The 21,400-nt window shown below is 38.3% G+C and overlaps 1 protein-coding gene across 3 annotated transcripts; it reads right to left on the bottom strand.

Moving 5' to 3' along the window:
• Positions 1-1,611: 1,611 nt before the first annotated feature.
• Positions 1,612-20,959, bottom strand: gnb4 (G protein subunit beta 4). 3 transcript variants are annotated; one of them, XM_023339504.1, is made up of 11 exons: positions 20,851-20,959; positions 14,009-14,092; positions 9,107-9,292; positions 8,961-8,999; positions 6,874-6,980; positions 5,019-5,082; positions 3,961-4,123; positions 3,747-3,813; positions 3,341-3,542; positions 2,982-3,198; positions 1,612-2,097 (listed from the first exon to the last, which is right to left on the bottom strand). In XM_023339504.1, the coding sequence occupies exons 3-11, from the start codon at positions 9,161-9,163 to the stop codon at positions 1,991-1,993; spliced, it is 1,023 nt and encodes a 340-aa protein (XP_023195272.1). In that variant the 5' UTR covers positions 9,164-9,292; positions 14,009-14,092; positions 20,851-20,959; the 3' UTR covers positions 1,612-1,990. The 3 variants fall into 3 exon arrangements, with proteins under 3 accessions (XP_023195272.1, XP_023195273.1, XP_005800550.1); XM_023339505.1 differs by lacking the exon at positions 20,851-20,959 and having other exon boundaries at positions 9,107-9,168; positions 9,257-9,292; positions 14,009-14,227; XM_005800493.2 differs by lacking the exon at positions 20,851-20,959 and having other exon boundaries at positions 14,009-14,227.
• Between the last annotated feature and the right edge of the window lie 441 nt (positions 20,960-21,400).

Genomic DNA, 21,400 nt, shown 5'->3' on the forward strand with positions numbered 1-21,400 from the left:
GGATGGACAAACAGATGCATGGATTGACAGGATGATACATGGATGACAGATTAATGAACAGATGTCCAAACTGACTGATAGATGAATACAACATCCTATTTACTTACACACACACACATTTTCCATGTTGCCAATAAATCAGGGAAAAATATCTAGAGAAATATATTTTTCTAGATATATTTCTAGAAAAAGTTGTTTGTTTGGAAAACCAACAAATCAAATTCCAGACTGTAGGATCAATGTGGGGAGTTTGTGTAAAATAAAAGAGAAAACGTTTCTATTCTTCTTAGCTAATATCACCCTCCATTTTGAACGGCGTACTAAGGCAAAGCGGAGACAGCAGTGCCTCGTCGCAAACCCTCCTCTGTCCAGCCCACAAGCTCCAAAAGTTTAGAATCACAGATAGGCACCTGAGACAGCTGATAGGTCCAACTCACACAAGATCTGGGTTTTGTTTCAAGGTTCTTAAATGCAAAATGGATAACGAGAAACCTCAATATCACAAAATCTGTACTATACTACTGCTTGTGCGTGCGCTTCTAGCTCTCTATTAGGTGTATGTTCTTCACTAGTTAGATTAAAAGTTTATGATGTGTTTTTGGTGAGGAACAAAATGCTAAAGGTTTAAATGTTTGTGTCCTTTTTTTTGTAGCAGGCTTGCTATGGCACTGGTGTGATTTTGAAGTGGCTAACATATTTTCTGCTGCTTTTCTCACACCTTGATGACAAAAATAAGTTCAATCCTTCATTCAGGAGGGAAACAAATACTGAACTGACACGGCAAGCTCTGACATCTTTTTTCCTGTTTTCTCAGGCTGCTACAGTCCTTCACAGTCCCAACAAGAAGCTCCTGTAGATTCTGGTCAGACAAACTCAATTTTTTTTTTTGTCCTTGGGCAGAGTTGTGTCAGGATTGTAGGGAGAAACCAGCTTCGGCTTGTATTTAAGTTGCCATCATAATGTATATAAATAACCGAAGCTTGTCCCAATGTTGAAGGAAAGACGAATCTCCTGCAGATCACGTGAGGTAGGGCTATTACGACCTCCGTTTACCAGTCAAGCTACAGCCGATTTGCATGGAATGGATGTGGTTGTCCCGATATTCAGAATTCGATGATCTGAAACCACCAATCCAAAAGAGCGGAGGTCAAACCGAAGCCTCGGATCGTTTCCTTCCCCGCCTACTGTAGCCTGAGCTTTAGCAGTTTCTACTTTGGAGTTAAAGCTTGATCCAGACAAAAAGAAAAAAAAAAAAAAAAAAAGAAAAAATATTGGATTGAAGCTCCTCCTGAAATCTCAATCTCTTGATTCCCTTCCAAAACAAAATGAATATTTTGACTCAACTAATGCCAAAATAAAAACCTAAATATGCCCTTTAATAATAATAATAATAAAAAATGTAGCCAGGCTAAATTTTGACTCGTAACTGAGTGAAAAGGCTTACTCTCATTTTCCTTTAATTAAAGTTTGCTAATATTTCTGGCATTCTGCGGTTATGTCTATTTATCGTAAAACAAAAAGGAAAAGCAACAAAAATACCTCGATAGGCAAATGAACTACAAAAATATATACATACACACATTATATATGCATATATGATGCATATATACACACATAATGCTATACATATATACTGCCTTTATATATACATTTACATATTACACACTGATACTAATTTTGTTTTGTACTCATGGCCACAAATGCACTTTAATGCCCTTAAAAAGAAAAAGGAAATTAAAAATATCTTTCAGTTATTTTCATTAGAAATAATTTCATGGTTTCAATTTGACGGCTTTTTATGAAGAGGTTTTTGTGGCTTCGTGACAGCTCTGCTGAGAAAAAACTAAAAATGTTGAGAAAGTCTTCAGCTCGGAGGAGTGAGAAGGGCTTCAGAAATGCACTCCCTGCGGTCCAGCCCAGCGGGGGAGTCGGGGGGCTGCAGACCCAGGGTGGCGGGCAGTGATCGAGTACATCAGGCGAGACGCTGAGTTTAGTTCCAGATCCGGAGGAAACTGTCCCAGGATCCGGTGGCCACGGCCATGCCGTCAGAGGTCACTCCTAAGCAGCTCACACGATTGTCGTGGCCGGCGAGGACGCCTGCAGGAGGAGGAAGACGAAGCAGAGCCGCAGGCTGGTCACGTAGTCTGTACGTACAGAGGCTTACAAGGGTTTTCATGCATCTGTTTTTGTCACACTGAAGTTAGAAACAAAGTGTTTTACTGGGATTTTATGTGACTGGTCAACACAAAGTAAAGCAGAACTGAAGTGGAAGGATTAAGCTTCTTTTACAGATTTTGCTAAATAAAGCCCATTTCAACAAGTTGAGTACATATTATGTGGCTCTACAAGGCTAATGCAGTCAAGCATGTATTAATCAAACATAAAATATAGCAACGGCAAGAAGTTTACAGAAACTTAAACTTCTTGCCGTAGAAGAAGTTTATGTACAAGTCAAATGAAGAAAAAAAAAATAAGAGGCTGCTTTTAGATATTATGGAGTCTAGTTTCTGGAAGTTTCTCCAAGATACGTTCATCTTAAACGTATGTTTTTAGATGCGCTTCCTTGCAGTTACATTTGAACTTTTCTGCATTATACTGCTATTACCTTTGCTTCACATTAAAAAAAAAACCTTTTTCTGAGACAGTGCTCCATAAACAGACTACAGAGCATATCAATTCAAAGCACAGACAGCTGACCAATAAAGTCTTTGGAATCCAGTTTGGAATTCAAAAATCACATAACCTGACTTTAAATCAGATTTCTCACAGATTTCATTTTAAGTTACTGCCAACTTATAGAGCTCTTTTTTTTTTAAACTGAATTCTTGCTTCTTATTTCACCACATATATAGGGTGAAATAAGAGCAGAAACAAAAATGTTTACCTGGCTACCTACAAAGGAAGAGCATTTACAATTAAAGACAGACTTTGTTCATCGACATTACGCCATGGGAGCTGAAGCCTGGTCATTTGTCTCATACCTGCTCTATCCCCTTTCAGAGTGTCCCACACGTTGCAGTTGAAGTCGTCGTAGCCGGCTAACAGCAGACGGCCGCTCTTGGAGAATGCCACAGAGGTGATGCCGCAGATGATGTTGTCATGGCTGTAGGTCATCAGCTCCTGGTCGGCACGTAGGTCAAACAGTCTGCAGGTGGCGTCGTCCGAGCCTGTGCCGAATGCATTACCGTTGGGGAAAAACTGCAGAAAGAAAAAGAAACTGCTAAAACTTTAACTGTTCAGATAGTGTTGTGCTTGCTTTGTTTTGTATTTTTTTCTTGCCCAGAAAAAAGCACAATCCTCCAAACTTGAGTTTGTCTGAGGCTAAAGTTGCAGAACTCACACAGACGGCGTTGATGTCAGACACGTGGCCGGTGAAAGACTGCCTGCACATCCCATCACGGATGTCCCACAGCTTGGAGGTGGCGTCACAGGCGCCGGACACAAAAGTCCGGAAGTCTGGGCTAAGAGACAGGCTCATCACATCACCTGTGTGGCCGGTGAAGGAGGTGGCCTGCTGGCCCGTCTCTATGTCCCATAATGCACTTTAAAATAGGAAAAAAATTTTAATACTAGTGACCCAAACAGTTTTTTTTTTTTTACTCTTAAAGAGACAAACCCAATGAAACCAAAATATACCAGCACTAAATAAATGCACAGAGTACTGCAGTTTAACCATGTAAATCCTGAAGTATCCTCTGTCTGTACTCAATGGGAGCTGCAGCGTTTTGAATGTGGGGTCTGCTCACCAGGTGGTGTCTCCAGAGCTCGTTAGTATCTGGGAGTCGTCCAAGAAGCGACAACAAGACAAATAACCTGAACATAAACAGAGAACCTATATCAGAACAGAACTAATTTTTCCTGAAAACTCAATGTAAAACAAGTTTTACTGCCATTGTAACCAGGAGAGACAATACAAAATGTGGCTAAGTGTGAACAAAATAAATAAAAAATCCCCCCTACCTGTGTGTCCTGGTAGCTCTCGGGTGACCCGCACGTTGCCCTCACGGGTCTTCAGACTGTATATAGAGCAAATGTTGTCCAGGCCTCCGCAGGCCACATAGTTCCCAGAGGGGGCGTAGGCGCACGTCATCACCCATGAAGAACGCAGTGGGATAGCATGCATCTAAATTCAAACAAGAGTTAGTGACAGAAAACTGCAGATTTCCTACAAAGCTTAGGGTCCAAATTAAGGCTTGCATCTTTTATACAAACTGCTTTGCACTCATTGCAACAACTACACCACAATCTAGATCACTAAATCTGCTTTCTAAACGATGTAGCAGCTTCATCGACAGTAAATGAAAATCAGGTTTTATTGCACTTGCATAATCTCACTACATTACTTCTAATCAACTTCTGATTCTTATTCCTGTGCAAAAATATAAAACAGCTTTATAAACGTTATCCCTCTTACTGCAGAGTTGGACATATCAAAGTGAAAAGTTATTTCTTGTAAAACTCATTATTTAAATTGCATGTTTTCTTGTCTTTACCCTGCTACACTTTCATCCTAGAAAACACTTCTGTTTAGAATACTGCAAACGCTTCATTCTTCACTGCAATAACAATGTGAGGGAAAAAAAGCAAATGATTATCTTTTTAATTTTGCCTTGTATTTGAATAATTTTTATCTGTTAGCAACTCTGAAACCAAAAATGCTAAATGAATTTGACTAAACCCCAAGATATCATGGGGCTGGTCAGAAAGATCATCCATAATCTAATTATAAATCAATTTAAAAGTTTTGAATTTGGTAACTCAAACTTTTCCCCCATACTCCTCCATATGACCATATGCTATAGCAATAAAGGAAATAATTTTTTAATTTTCTTTAAAACTTTTATTAAGGTTATATTACAATAAAACTGTCCACTTATGAACTTAAAAAAGTTTTCCCCCCTCTTTCTTCCAAAAAAACATCTATGACTAAACACACACTTATTGGAACAAATCATCACAAGACACTTCAGATTATATTTAAATAATTTCAGCTGTCAGCCATTATTAAGCCTACACACCTTGTTTGTGGTGTAGCTGTCCCAGATGATCAGCTTTCCATCTTGTGAGGCACTGACCAGTAACCTGGAGGCAGGTGAAGCACATCAGCATGACGCTCTGCTCAGATTCACATTATCAAGCACAATCTAAGCTACATGCACCTTGTTTATTATAAGCAATGAGTGGCAGCCACCTTAAACACTGCTGTGCTGGATCGTCAGCCTGGAGGTTAAAAAGCATTTAGCATCACCAATCTCTTACTCCTCTTTTTCCTCTGCATGTCCCAACCCAACTAATATTCAAACCTTCACTTAAGCAAAAGCCAAAACTGTGGTTTACTTAATCTAAGCTGGGAGGAAAATTTGAGTAGCTAGGTGAAGGTGGGTGGGGGGAGGGCTCTAGATGGCACAGATGCAGGAACAGCTGGAACCCCTCCCTCTCATCCTGATGGGGTGTTTCCGCCTCTCCGGGTAAAGGAAGTGGTTTGATGGTGCTGCAGTACAATCAAGAGGAGAGCCGTAGTCCTCAAATGTCAGTGGCTGTATACAAAACAAATACTGGTCCCCTGGGGGGTCACGTAGTAGGTGCTCGGCACGCCTATGCACACTCACACCTTCAACCGAACACACATCTTAAGGATGTGTGTTCCACAGAGATCAGGCCTTTACATAAGTCCAAGTGTGCCATTAAACACCATTGCATCTTTCAAAAGCATAAAAATATCATGTTGTATTACATTAATGAGAGTTGGTGGATTCATTAAGAAACACCAAAGCTATTCTCACAGCTGTAAAGATTTCCCTCATATCAAACACCCAACACAAATGGATCAAAATCACTGGTTGTGCATGTCTTGCTGATTGACATTCTTGTATTTTTTTTTTGAGGCAAAGGCCTTTATAACCTTCCTTTTTTAGTTGAAAAAATATATACTTGTGTAATTTTGATCCAGATCAAATTAGTATATGCAGCTTGTGGAAACAAAAAATACTTTCTGTCGCTCAAGATTAGTGCACTGCATGCATACTTATTGTGAACTATAATCCTAACTGTTAATTCTTGGTGCCTCTCAGTGTGCATATTTGCAGCAAATTGTTAGAAAAAAAAAAAGCAGTTTATAAGATCTAGTTTAATGAACATTTGTAGACTACAGAATCTTGCAATGTTAGATTTGCAAGAAAACAGCAGTAAAAACTGAGATCTTAGAAACTGCATCTGTAATAAGGAAAGCGTTTTCTGCCATATGTCGCTGCTGTGCTCATAGCGAAGAGGAAAAACATTGCTGGTGCCTTGTTAACGTGATAGTAAAAGGTGATTATGGTAATATTAGTCATATTAGTAGAGAGAGGAGTGGGAGAACAGATGGAACTGATTGTTGTGCAGCCCCAGACCTGGGACTGTCGTCACTGTCACATTGCATTGATAGAGAAAGAAAGAGTGACACAAACACACAATAGAACAAAAGGAAAATATTTAATTACCACTAATTAAAAAATACTTTATTTTTGATATATGCTTTAAATTTATGCTGCACTACAAAGTACTTGAACCAGAACTTTTCATTGGTGCTTCTACAGCAGCCAAAGTATTCAATGCTGCAGGCAGGATCATAAATATAGATGGAAGATGATCGAATATTTTTTGTTCTTTTTCTTACTTTGAACTTTGGAAGTGACTGCAGATAGATTACACTGGAGCTGACTGAACAAATTAAGGCAGCAAATGGAGGAAATAGATACTGCAAAGGCAAAAATCTAAACAAAGCCAAATCACAGCTTTTAAATGAAATTTTTTAAATACACAACTCTTGCAAAAACAAACAAACAAAAAACCCGATTAACATAAATATCTACAAATGACAAAGAGAGTCCTTACCTGGATTCACTCCCCCAGTGCATTGCATATATCTTGGCCAGGTGTCCCCTGAGAGTGCGTCGTGTCCGCATCTGTATCCGGCCCACCGAGTCCAGACCAGCTGTGATCTGCATAAACACAGGAAGACGGGTCACTGGTTACACTGGATGGAAAGACTGATGCCAGAACTGGACACAAGCTGAGGCAGCAAAAACAGGATGATACTTAAAAAATAAAAAAAAACATTTATATCAGGATTTCCTGGACTTTTATTTGTGCACAGTGAAGTCTAAATGGTAAAACAAGCTTCAAATATTCAATTAGAATGAATAAAATACACGGCAATTAATGCACCGCTGTGAATTTAGTTTCGGAACACCAGATACTAACTCGCTTAATTCAATATCTAAATTGGATTTAGATGTGGACTTTGACTGGGCCAGTCCAACATTCAGCCTGAAGCAGTTCGCTGCCTTAAGAAGGTTTTCTTCAACAAATTGCCATAAAAGCCAGTAAAGTAAAGCAGCTTCTTTTGCAGGCAACTGGTGGTACTGGTTTGGCCCTTAAACACAGTCTACTACCTGATCCAAAGCTTAAAGATAAAAATATCCAGAGTCTTAATCTATTTTGTGTGTTTGATTAGAATTAAATCATAACATATTGCTGAATGTTTATTAAAATTATGTTTAAAGAGTGCAAAAATGTGCTTAACAGCAAGATAAACCAGCAAGTAAAAAAAACTGCTAGATACGTCAAGTAAAAATGACCTCAATGTGGTTCCAATTTGGCCGACCATGATTATTTATAACATACGCAAATGTGGAGGACATACCAGAGGGGCATGTGCATGATGTTTTGTTTCAAAAATTAAAATAAAGCTCAGCAGCCTACAATGAAGAGAGTTACCATGTTAAAAAACTGATACGATCTTTCGCTACTCAGAGATTTTGATCTTGGGGGAGACGATCAGTGTCGCACTCTAGAAGTGAAAGTGGATGTCAAAGAAACATTGGCTAGAGAAGTCTCCGGTGTTTTGTACAAATACACAATTATGCCTGTAGTAAAACCATATTCATGTAAAATAAAGAGCTCCAGAACAAAGTGGTTCCTTAAGTATGAAAAACAGAGAATTTCACTTGTGATATTTCTCTGATCACCAAATGATAAATCATCCAGTTCAGCAAAGCGATGTTTCATGAGTATTTCATTACTTTAAGCTGCTACGCCTGCAAACTGTAACAATACACTGGGCACAGAGTTTACTCATAGCATTATTTGAAAACAAAGGCTCAATAGGCAATTCTTTCATTGAGTTTGTTCACAAGCTGTAGTTTAGCACACAAATCATACAGACATGTTTTAGGTCTGACTGAATAAAATAAGTTGTCATAATTTCCTGTGATGAGCATCTTGGCTACAATTTGCATACACATGTAGTGAGGATGTGTCTCTAATAAATGTTTAAATCACTTTTAAATTGTGCTTAAATATTCATATTTTCTTAGTTTTTAAGTTTTAATTTACTTTTTTTGTACAGCTATACGAAAACATTTTCATTGTCATCATTTCTGTGTCATTCCATTGTCTTTGTGACTGTGTGTTTAGGCTTTTTCACTGTCACTCATTTGACTCCAACATTGGTCAGCTCTAATATATATTTTAACATTAATTGTAAGACATTTAATATTTTAGCAATTCACAGTAGATTAAGTGGCAAGTCATTTGTCAGTACCGATGCACAGATACCACATTTTTCCAAACCGAGTAGTAGTCTCCAGTTTTTACAGAGTTTCACTAAGAGTAATCCTTAATGCTCACTTTTAGTGTATTTAACATAAATAGAATTAGACTTTTCCTGCAGTAAATTGTTAGAAAACTGTAACATTTACAGCCTTGCCACAACTGTCACCAGAACAAAGCTCTTACAACCAACTCATCTTCATTTGTAGGGAAGGAAATGTATTTTTCTATGCACTGTTGAAGACCCTGTACGCAGCTTGTTTCGGTAAGAAAAATTGGTTGACAAAATTACACCTCGTCTCAAAAAAACAACAATAAAATGAAAAACAAAAAAATAAAAGTGTTTTTTGTGTAAGTAGGTCCCTCACCTGTGACAGAGTGGAATCACTGCAGGCTTTCCTGGCATCCTACAAGGAGAAATCAAGAATGAAGGAAATTCAAAAGTTTCATGAGAAATGGTTTCAGCTCAAGCTGTGCGAGTCATTTCCAAGTTATTCTTTTTTAGTTGTTTTACCCGAATCTGGTTGCGTAGTTGCTCGGCTTCCTGCCGCAACTGTTCGAGCTCACTCATTGTCCCTGTGAGATGTGGTCAGGACACAGTCCTCTGTGAATACTGGCTGGGTTGAGAAAATACACGAGCCTGCTCGCGCACACACTCACTTACAGGCTCACACACACGAAACGCTTGACCAGCTGACACCTGCAACACAGAGACAGAAATAATGTAAGTTCAACAGGTATACGGAAAAAGAATAGCAGCACCTCCATAAGACAAACAAAGGTTCCCTGTTTTGGGCTGCGAGGGTACAATGCTGCCATCCAGGCCCACCAGGGGGATTTCAGGGGCTGGGTGGCAGCTTGGAGGGTGGTCTATCTCTTCAAACACCCTCACTCTGGTTCAAAAGGCCATCTGAACTGGGCCCTGACCTTTCCTTACTCAATCAGCCTTTTGTGTCGTCGCATTGCGCTGCTGGCACGGCCCACTGCTGTGCGTGCGAGCTCCGAACGAGTGTCTGCGCATCGTGTGGGCCGATCTGGACGGCGTATTAGACAATATGTACAACAGAAACCATTTGAGAGCGAGAGTACATTATGTGAGCAGATCTAAATGTGTCAGATTAAGCATTCATTTGCAAAAGCATGCTTGTGTATTTATGCACGTGCAAGTTGCCACTTCCTTTACCTTGGGGAGCCTGAATGTGGGTCACAAAGCACTCAGAGATTCCTCTGAGATGTTTGCACTTCCCCGACCCCGTAGGCTGCTGATTTTCCACCCGATTTTACTGCGATCCACAAATCCAACGTACTGAGATTAAATTTTTAGATCCATGTTCAATAATTCAAATATTAGGGCCAACACAGGCCTACATATGTCAATATTGAAGCACTTGATCATTATAGAATAGCATAATTGTGAATACTTTCATAATTCTTTAAAAAATGTGTCCAGAGAAGCCATTTTTGAAATGTCTAAAATCCACTGATGTAGCCTGTTGCTCCTCTCAGCTGACAAGATGGATTCAATGGACTGCTCATTGTGAGCTCATTTATTTAAGCCTTTGCTGAGGCATTGCAATGCATTCAGCTGCCCATGACAACGTCACTCTGACGCATCCGAGGAGGAGCTCAGCATCGGCCTGAATCAGAGGCATCTCTACTCTAAAACAGCCATCCATCTGTTATGCTATATGCCTCCATAGGCCGAGGCATCACACAGGGTTGCTTGTGCTCATAATGGGTTTAGAAAGTGCTTTTGTTAAACAATACTGCAACGAGTAACATAACAGCAAACGTTCAAATGAGATGGTGCTGATACTGGTGGTGGTGGAGAGGGACTTTAGGCAACACATCATTTGATTTCAAGAACTACATGAAAGGACTTGTTCACATTATGAAGAAACTACTGCTCAATCAGAAACCAAAACAGGAAGGAGGCCGTTATTTTGAGAAGAGCCATTAGGTGAATTATCCTAGAAAGTTTTAAGTTGTAGTTTTCTTAATAATAATAGCTCTACATAATAAAAAGAGGGAAGAACATGAGAAAGGCAAAGGGACAGATAAATCTTATACTAATGTACTGTCAAAAAAGTTTGCTGGCTATATTTCTTGATTCAGGATGTTGTCAATCCTGAATGTTTTTATTCCACTTTATTTCCAGGAGTTCATTCAGAAGTGGTGTAACAAAGCTGGGCATCACAGAGAATTTCCCCCAAAATTAAATAAAGTTTAAGTAAGTAAAGTTAAGGACATAGGTGCAGGGTTTACCCCAGAAAACTTGCTAAACCCTGTGCTTGGGGCACCATGGCAGTCATTCATCTAGCCGGCCACCATGTTTTTTAGTAAATTTATTTTGAAGTTGACAGCAAATTTGAAAATATCACTTGATAGTTATGCATTTTTGGAAGACATTATTGGAAGATTAATACCTAAATAACAAGTATAAAATCTTAAAAAGAGGAAATTATAATAAAAAACTGAAATAAATAAGCAATGCTTAGCATGGTGGGGGCACAATTAAAGCCTGGTGGCCCACCAGGCTTATAGTACACTGAGGGAAACCCTGAGGTGGGTATTCTCGATTGTTTTATAAAAAAAACGGACATCTTTAAAGGAACCTAAGCTGCCTACATTGTAGATTTTTATACAAAAACATATAATAACCCCAATATGGAATATACTACTAAAATAAATGAAAATTATAAATGTATTCCTTTACTTCCCTCTCTGTATTTTTCGTACATCTAGCAAACCCATTTTCACGTGGAATTTTCCTCTTTTTTTAACATGTCCTACAAGTTTTTAATTAATTGAGGTATAATTTTTTTTCACCCTTTTGTCTCTCATTACATTTACTTCCGTTTCGTTTTAATATTCCGTCTATTTTTTCTGTTTTATTCCTGTATGCATTACAACTTAATTAGGGCGCATCCATTTTTCAGATTTGAGTTACTTCCTGCGTCTGCCGCTCTAATGCTTACGGAAATGCAAAGAGTAGTCAAAGGACGCTGGTGATACAGGAAAAACAAAGACAAACGAGGATGCAAATTAAAAAGGGATAAAGGAAATGTTAAATAGTTTCCTCAAGTATAATAAAAACCCTCAACAAAAACAGAGGAAGTTAAAAAAAATGAATATTTTGTCTGTATAGATGGAAACAGGTGTAAATCACATTTGCAATAATAAAAACTTAGCTTGGTAGTTAATTTCCATTTGTTCTTGATTAGCAAATTTCCCATATGCAACTGGCCAATAGTTTTGGTTAAAGAAACGGAGGCTAAGTGAGCAAAAAGAAAACTGAATTTGTTCAGCCACTTTTCCATTTCAAATTCAGCTTATTCATATTCTGTCAAGTCACAACAAATGTCATTGTAAGGCATTTTAAAATATAAACAGGCTCAAATAATTCAGAATATCCATGACTCAACCTTTTCTTATCATTTTCTGAAGATAAGAGGTTTGTTTTTCCCCTGACTTTATCTTCCACCAGTATCTTACTCTACGTTACACTTTAAACATCTCCCACTTACTGAGGAGTAAACCAAGTACAGTTTTATACGTCATAACATGAGTTAAAGAATCAAAGGGGTGTCTCTGCCAGGTGTGAACTTGTTCCTACTGACTAAACATCTGGAGAATGGAGAAAGTTATATCAAGATTCCAGTAAGGTGAACATTAACCATCTTCCTTCTGGTCAACCAGTTAATGTCCTTTAAATGTAAAGCGTCAATATTTACTGGAATTTCACTGACTTTTAGCTTTTGTCCAAACTGTTCAAAAATGTAATTATAACAACATCAGAGACTGCATTTTATGGCTAATTTGCTTACTTTAGATAAAAAACATTTCATTGTTTGGCCTCTAAACCACCTGAGATCATATTTATTTAAAGAACCACAAATCTAGTTTGAAACCCTAATTTATTCTTAATTGTAATAAAAAAAGAGACTAATACCACTACCAAAGGTTTCAATTTCACAAAAGCAATTTTTTTTCAGATCTTGGTTTAAACAAAGTCTGTATAATTTAATGGAACCTAAACTGCCTTGATAGTAGACATTTATACAAAAATATAAAAGTTTAATCTATATTAGACTTGAATCTAATAAAAATTAGACACAAGTGAGAAGTCTAATTTTACTAGACGCAAGTGAAGCCAAAGCAAGATGCTGCACACTGCCTGTCAGTTGGCTAAATAAAAGCACTACAACTCCCCCCCCCCCCCCCCCCCCTTTTTTGTAGAAAAATAAAAATCACACTTGCCCGTTGCAGAGCTATGTAAGCATCAACAATAGCTTATACATGGATGGACGTTTTCTGACGTCAATAAAAAATTACATAAAAGGTTAAGACACATACTTGGGTAGCATTAACAGGTGTAATCTTGTAATTCATTCATTTTGTTTACCACCTGAAATCAATAAACATGCAGAACATTTAACCACTTTTTGTGTGTGAAAACTAATCAGAGCATTTGATTAACAGTAAAGAAAGCAAACATAACTAATCTAAAATTATTGAAAACTTGTTTCTATTCTACATTGTTATAAAATTTTGTTTAAACTACTTTTCCTCCCACTTATCTTTTTTAAATGTTCCTTACATAAATCGTTTTCAGTAACTCCAACAAACAGAACCTGTTGTTAAACAGGAGAGTTGAAATTTGACATATTCGGCTTTTTTTTTTCGATACTAGACCCACCAAAACTAGTTACCACTTGTTGATGACATGATGAAACCAGCAGATTGATGACATGATTCACTGTGTTACTTCACAGTTTCAGACAAACACCGACTCCCAACCACAGACAAAAACGTAGTTAAATCATGTTAATGGATTGTGCGACAAATAAAGTGTGTTGTTTTTACAGGCTGATGTAGTGGAGATGCGTCTGTGGAGCATGAGGCAGGGCCCCCGTCACACCACCAGTTGATACTGATAGGAAGGCGGACTGTATATTAATTACTAAGAAACAGGGGGAAAGCTACGTAGAGGACTGCGCAACAAGAAAACTTAAAAGTACTGTGGGAAAAACTGGAAACAAAAACGTAAATACAAGTTTTTTTAAAAAAAAACTAGTGACAGTTTTCTTGCTCGTAGTTTCCGCCCTACAGGCGGTAAAAGGCCGCGTTTGGAGAGCCGCGTTTAGGATTTTGTAGGCAATGGAAAGCTTCAAGGAGGGGAAAACACAGAATTGAGCCATTGAAAAGACTGGGAGCAGTTACTTCAACTGCCACAACCGCTGCCGCCGGGGACATTTCATGGTTCTGGGCAATTCTGGACTCCACCGAGGCTGCAAAAACAAAAATAAACCCGCTCCGAGCAAAAACAGGAAATAGCCTTTAAAAACACACACACACACACACACACACACACACAGACAACCAAAATACGAAATACGAGACTGCACGTCCTCACCTGAAAAAGAGGCGTTCTGGCTCAGTCCCGTTCCTTCGGTCCGAGTGGCACCGATATGTTTTCACACGACAACCATGGCCTCAGCTGGGCGGGGGAGACCGTGGAGAGGAGCCGCGTTAATTTCCACACAATTTAATCCGCTTTAGGGGTCAGAAGGGAGCACCCACTCGGATCGGATTTGACTGAAATTTTCACCAAGCAGGCTAATCACCACACCCATGAAAGTGGGAACATGGCAACAGCCTACATTGAGGGGTGCACACTAGTTTACATGCTCCATATTTTTAATTTATTTAATCACAAAATCAGAATTTAAAAAATGTTCTACCTTTAAATCTATGTATATTTAAGTCAGTAATGAAAACAGGCTTTTGATTCGAAAGGTTTTTCTTGTTAAGCATACTTGGAAAATGTCTGAAAGTGTTTGTGTCCCCTCCCACTAAAATGGTACAGTCTGCCAGCCCCTCTACTAAAAGGAACGGAGTGGGATACGGGAAACAAATATTAGAACTCTAAAGCAGTTTTAAAATAAAAAGTAGCAATTAAAGTAGGAGCAGTTGTAATGTTGCAACACTTATGGTTTAGTTATTCATAAATACAAAAAGAAAATCCTTAAAAGTGCGGCACATTTATTTACTTATTTAAATATTAAATTTGTGTATTTTTTTTCTGTAACAAGTGATCACATCACACACACACAGTAAGACCACAACTGGGTAATGAAACAGATTTTCACTGCCGAATTTCACAAAATGAGAAGTTTTAAAACAGGGCAGGAAACAAATCACTGCTAATTCTGCGTTTTATGCTGACTTGAGTCAGTGACATCACACAAGGCAGAAGAATAGAGCTCCAGGTCAATTCTGTCGTTTAACAAATGATACTACTACTTTACTTTCACCCTTTCCACGCCACTTTCATGGCTATAAACAAACTATTTTGTAGTCAGAGTTAAACCGCTGTTGATATGTTTATTTTTCTATGTAGTTAAGTATTTTCATGAAATATTGAGACAGTCACAAAACACTCAAATCTCACAAATAGTTTGAGTGAAAATACAATTATTTTGTCATAAATTAGTATTATGCCCTATTTGCATTAAATTGGTTCTTATCCCTATTTAAGTTGACCCTTGCAAAATCTAGAATTTGAACCTAAGTGACCTCCTGCTGCTAAATACAAATGGGATAAACACATTTTCTTTCAGTACCCCATAAGAAACGGGGAATTACTTTAAATCCTTTCTGCTTTAAGCAGGTACAAAATATTTGAGTAGCAAGAAATTAATCTGTAAGTGAACCAACAGATTGAACCATCCAATGAGGATGGTAATAAATAACCGTACGGTTTCTGTGCATATTTAAAACTGCAGAAATGTATAAATTGTGTTTTCTTCTTGTTTCATGTCAAATTGTTATACATTTTACCAGTAGAGTGGTTCTGCTTGTTTGACCTCACACTATAACCTCTCTTTTTAATTGCAGAGTGATGGATTTTTTTCCCCTCACTTCTTTCCACAGGTGTTACCTGGAACAATGTGATAGCTAGGCTCTGACTTCAAAACCGTGTTAATACAACATATTGACCATTTCCTTTTTATGCCAACTTGGCTAAATGATTGGTGAGTCAAAGGGGAGACTTTTGAAGGAAGAATTTGATTAAAAACACGATACTAAATGGTTGTGGCAAAACAAAAATGAAGGTTCTCAAAACAATTCTGATCAATTGCCTTACACTTTGTGTGATGTTACCAGAGGCATGTGAACGTTTAGCCTTAATCTGGGGAAAAAAAGAGCAAAACAAATAGAAAAGGTGATTGATTTCACAGCAAGTGTCTTAAAATTGAGATCCTTTACCTATTGGTAATCATAGTAGCAAGAGAGAGCAAACATCTTATATTGAACCTCTCATAATGGTCACCATTAAAGACGACAATAATAATAATATAATCAATATTAAAATTCTGCCCAATTACCTGTTTTTGAAACCAAATTCTTTTTGTCACCCAGGAGTTTTTATAATCTCATTGTACATTTGTAAAGACAAACACTCCCAAGCAAGAAACAGTGGTTCCCTACTAAGTGACTTCCATTTTTATTACTGCAGCTAATATTTGTTTTTTTTAAAAAAACAATGGTTCCAGTAATAATCCTGCAGATGGAAGCTCGGTCCAAGACTTTTTCCCTCTGCTGTTTACTGTTCCCACCCCATCTCCACCTTCTGTTTATTGATAGACTTCTAGTTATTCTATGAATATGACACTTCCTCATTGTGTCTGCTCAGGTCACGAAACATTTAAATCTTTGCATTTTATCATATTCTACCATCGTATTATCCAAACACTCAATACCAGCCTCCGCCATGGATGATATTTTTTATGGATAGTATTTTATGGGTTTGGTGTATAGAGCAGGTATCACCCTCTTTAAAGATAGTCTTCAGCAGAATAAGCTTTTAGATTTATATTTTGTGTAATATTTAAACAATAGCTTAGCAAGACATCTGAAAAGCAAAAATAAAGAGTTAAATAAGATGTAGCTTCAACTCATATATGCCAGACCTTATAAGTAGCTTAGGCAAAGCTTTATATATAAAACTGTCACCAACCTTTTAACTCAGTTGTCTTGTATAAAATAAGCCTTAGACTTGCAGAAAATGCAACCTAAAGTTTTTACCTAATCTGCAATGAACAAGAAAAACCTTTTTAGTCTTTTTTTATCCATGCGTAGATATTCTGTTAGTTACAAAAGAATAAAAACCAATACCTAAAGTCATTAATAAGTTAGCTTTAGGATAACATCCAAAGCATGCAAATGTCTAATTTTGCATGATGCCAGGAGACAGCTGTGCCGCTGCGTGCTTAGCCTGCAGCAGCCTCATTCAAAAGGATCTCTCTCTATCTCCCTCTCTCCATTAGGACGGGATGAATTTTTTATAGGGCCTATGAAAGGGAGCAGTGGGATAGGCTTTTCCAAATCTCTGCACGAGCCATAATCAATTGAGGGAGGATGAAAGTTTCACCAGGCCTTGGTTTCCTTTGGGAGATGCATGGGGTCAGATTAAGTCTATTTGAATTCACTTACACAGCGGTGGTTTAGGTGTGTCTCACCAATTTACCCCTAAACAGATTAAGAGGATTAGAATTAACATGATAGCAGATTATGTTAGAATGGGGTTATTATTAATGCATCTTGGATTATGTGGTTCTTTTCCTTGCAAGCATGACTGGCGAAAACTAGTAAATGGAGAATAATTATTTAGTTTTTGCACTACCTTAAATACTTAAAAAAATACACTACAAAATAACACACTAAGTCTTGTGCTCTCAGAGTCCAGTAAGCAGAATAAGAGTGAATTTCATCAGCCAGTCGAGTGTCACAGTCAGCAAAAGCATCCCATTGGCCAATCAGGTTCCCTGTTCTATTGCTTGGCAACCACAAGGAAAGGAGGTAGGGCAAATTGACAATATAAAAATAGCACATCAATAGGCTTGTGTCTGGAAAAAAAAGAAAAGCAAATACGTGGGGAAGGCTATTAATAGCAGAGTGGAACCCATGACGGGCATTGTATACAGTATACTGTAACCCGTTTGTTACCTGTTTGTAATGTGGCTTGCATGTGAGACAATTTATTTGCATGGATGCAAATTTAGCAAGTAGCAGAACTCAGCGACACACAGAGTAACAGTACTGTGGATAAAATTACATTTGAATATGATGGTTGTTTTTATAGGGTTCACTGGAAACATCTCGTTAATTCTCATGAGAAGTTCCTCCCAAACAGGTTTTTGCAGTATCCTACTTCTTGTTAGATGTTGCTTTGCATAAATGCAAAAAAAGAAGAAACTTTTGCAAATTAGAATGCATTGACAGTTGTTTTGTTCATCAACAAATTTGCAAGTCAAAAGGGAATTTAGGGTCTGGTTGTTCACATGAATAGGCTTATAATAATATCTGTTATTTTCATTTGATTTACTAATTACGTATTTACTTGAAGAACTTCTGAGAGCCAGGTATTGATCTAACATATTAAACACCTCAACGTTTCTGATGTCACTGATCTTCAGAGCAAACCATAACCAAATCTTAGGAATTATGAATTTTCAAAGATGACCGCAGTTCATACTTGACCAAATCAAATAGAAATAGTAGAACATCTTCAATGCATGTTTTTATCATTTTTTTCTCCACTCGTGGTGACACTATCCGACCGCCTTCATGTAATACTTCCAGTGTATCAAAGACAATTAAAAGGGGGAGCAAGAGTTGAACCTTAAAAGGCTTTATCTGGGCCGTCTTATCCACCAGACATCTCTCGGGGAGGCTGGCCGTTGCCAGAGTAACCATCATAAATGGCAAGTGACGTCAAGAAGGTGGGAGAAACACCAGGGAGAGCCGGAGCTGCTATGCATTATGGATTATTGGAGAAAGGGTCCTCTTGAAGTGTGCAAAGTGACTTAAAATATGCGTGTCTTGCTGAGGTTTCTACACCCGTCTTCTCTTCATTTTATCCGTGAAGGGGAAAATGGGAGATGACAACTCCAGGACTGTATTTGCTGACTATCAAACCTTTAACTGTATCTCATTGAAAATGTACAATTTGTGTCACACACACACACCCACACATATATTGATATATACTGTATGTGTGGGTGTGTAACACAAATTGTACATTTTCAATGAGATACAGTTATTATATTCATATATATGTGTGGGTGTGTGTACAAATTGTATATATACACAATTATATATATATATATATATAAAATTCCCTTCTCACCCACCGCGGGTGGTTCTTATCCTCTGAGCTCGGGTCCTCTACCAGAGGCCTGGGAGCTTGAGGGTTCTGCGCAGTATCTTGGCTGTGCCAAGGACTGCACATTTCTGGACTGAGATGTCTGATGTTGTTCCTGGGATCTGTTGTAGCCATTGGTCCAGTTTGGGGGTGACTGCCCCGAGGGCCCCGATGACCACAGGCACCACTGTGGTCTTCACCTTCCAGGCCCTCTCCAGTTCCTCCCTGAGGCCCTGGTATTTCTCTAGTTTCTCGTGCTCCTTTTTCCTGATGTTGCAGTCGCTTGGTATTGCTACATCTATCACAACGGCTTTCCTCTGTTGTTTATCCACTACGACAATGTCTGGTTGGTTCGCCATTACCATTTTGTCTGTCTGGATCTGGAAGTCCCACAGGATCTTAGCTCTGGCGTTCTCCGCCACCTTTGGGGGTGTTTCCCACTTTGATCCCGGGGTTTCCAGTCCATATTCTGCACATATGTTTCTGTACACTATGCCTGCAACTTGGTTATGTCGTTCCATGTACGCTTTCCCTGCCAGTATCTTGCACCCTGCTGTTATGTGCTGGACTGTCTCAGGGGCCTCCTTGCACAACCTACACCTTGGGTCTTGTCTGGTGTGGTATATCTGGGCCTCTGGCCGGGCGACGTCTGCCGGCTCAGACGTCGCCCGGCCAAACAAGGTCTGCGTCAGGTGTTGGGGAACCAGAGCACCTTGATGACAAATGGGCTACTGGAACAAGACGGAAATGGGCGAGAGATGAAAATGTGGATCTGTTGGAATGCTACTACTCAAGTAACCCTAATCAGAGAGGTTACATGCAAAGACTGGTGAAGGAATGGTTACTTCGACATCCCCAGTCAACACTAAGCGCTAAACAACTAGTAGCTCAGTGTTCCAACATCCGCAAACGGCAACTGCTATCACAACTTGAGATTGACGAAATACAACACAAATGCTACGAATATATATATATATATATATATATATATACATTATTTATGTTTGTTAACATATTTTGATGTTAAAGTCTAAACTTCATCTTGTAACAATGCGCTTTCTCCGTCCAAACTGAGACTCTTGAAGGGAGATTGGTTGAATAAATTAAAAACAAAATAAACTACGAACTATTCTACAAGGACCATAGGTTTAGTTCTTCTGTAATTGGATTGTGTATGGGAGGGTCATAGAAGCAAACCTTGTTTCACAAATAAAGTCAACTTTTTCCCCCAAGTACTTTTAGGCCTCAAGTTGATGAAGCTTGAATGTATATGTGAAAGAAAATTAGCCCTTGTGATTAAGATTTTGTTTTTTAACACACAGGAAAAATATTTTTTCACAAATAAAATCTATAACTTCCTAGTGTTTCTTCTAAAATGCCTCATGTTACAACTTGGAAGGAGTCAGTGAAGCGAAAATGGAAGTTTTTTTTTGTACGAGAAGCTGCAGAGGAAATGAACAAAGTGAAGAAGTGAAATTATTTCATGCAAGGGGAATCCCAGATGCTTCTGTAAAAATCACAGGTCGACAGCCAACACAAAGCATAACAGGGTCTGTTTCCAAAAAAGTGAATTTTACAACTTGTGAACAGAGGGGGAAAAATTAGAGGAAGTGAGGAACAACCCTGGTGTGCTAATGCCACCATTTTCAAATGCCTCCCATCACTGCTGCACCACTATGAGATGATCATTAATTTATTACCATGAGCTCATAATTATTTTTGCTTGACATTTTGGTGCACCACACGTTGTGAACATGGGATAAGATCAGCGTATTACCTCTTAACTACCTGAAAGCCAAACACAAGCCTTCACAACAAATAAATCAAGTAATTGGACAATTTTTCCTCTAACAACTAGAGCTCATATTGGCAGTAGTTTAAGCTCAACACGTCTCCGTTTTAATTCAATGGTTTTACGACAGCATATTTTAGAAAATGTGTTTTTCAAAGCTGTGGCAGTACAGATAAGATGACTAAAATCTCATTCACCCTGAAACTGTGCAGAAAAGAAAACCTAGATAATTCAAAAATAGTTGAGGCTTTTCTACCTTTTTGCAGAGAAGATGAGACGCAGAGGAAGTCCTGAATGACATGGACTGTGAGTCGCACAGTGCTGTGGTTTCGCTTCTTCTTTTCAGTTGTGAGTGGAGTAGATGCTACTGGGAGAGGTCATAAATAAATGGAGAGTAAAAGCAGAGCTGGAGTATGAGTGGAGAGCAGCTGAGTGGGAGGGTGAGCAAACTGGGGGTGGGAAGTGGAGCATGGGGAGTGGAGCTGGAGTAGTATTTTTATTAAAGAGACAGAGCTGATTTCATCAGTTTTATTTAATATTATCTCACAAATACAGACTTAAGTATATTTTTTCCAAAAACTTAGTACAGCTAACTTGTGAAATTAACGTTATGAATTTTTTATCTTGAAGATTACAAAATTTTGATGGTCACAAGCAAAATGTACCAAATTCTATATTAAGAATAAACCAAAGCGAAATCATTAAATGTATTTTGAGCTGAATTTTACCTTTATAAGTCAGCTACATGTAAATTATTTCCTTTTGATTTGATTATTGAAATCAGTCAATAACTGTGACTGATATTG

The sequence above is a fragment of the Xiphophorus maculatus genome, chromosome 9 (genome assembly GCF_002775205.1).
Source record: "Xiphophorus maculatus strain JP 163 A chromosome 9, X_maculatus-5.0-male, whole genome shotgun sequence".
Classification (NCBI taxonomy): Eukaryota; Metazoa; Chordata; class Actinopteri; order Cyprinodontiformes; family Poeciliidae; genus Xiphophorus; species Xiphophorus maculatus.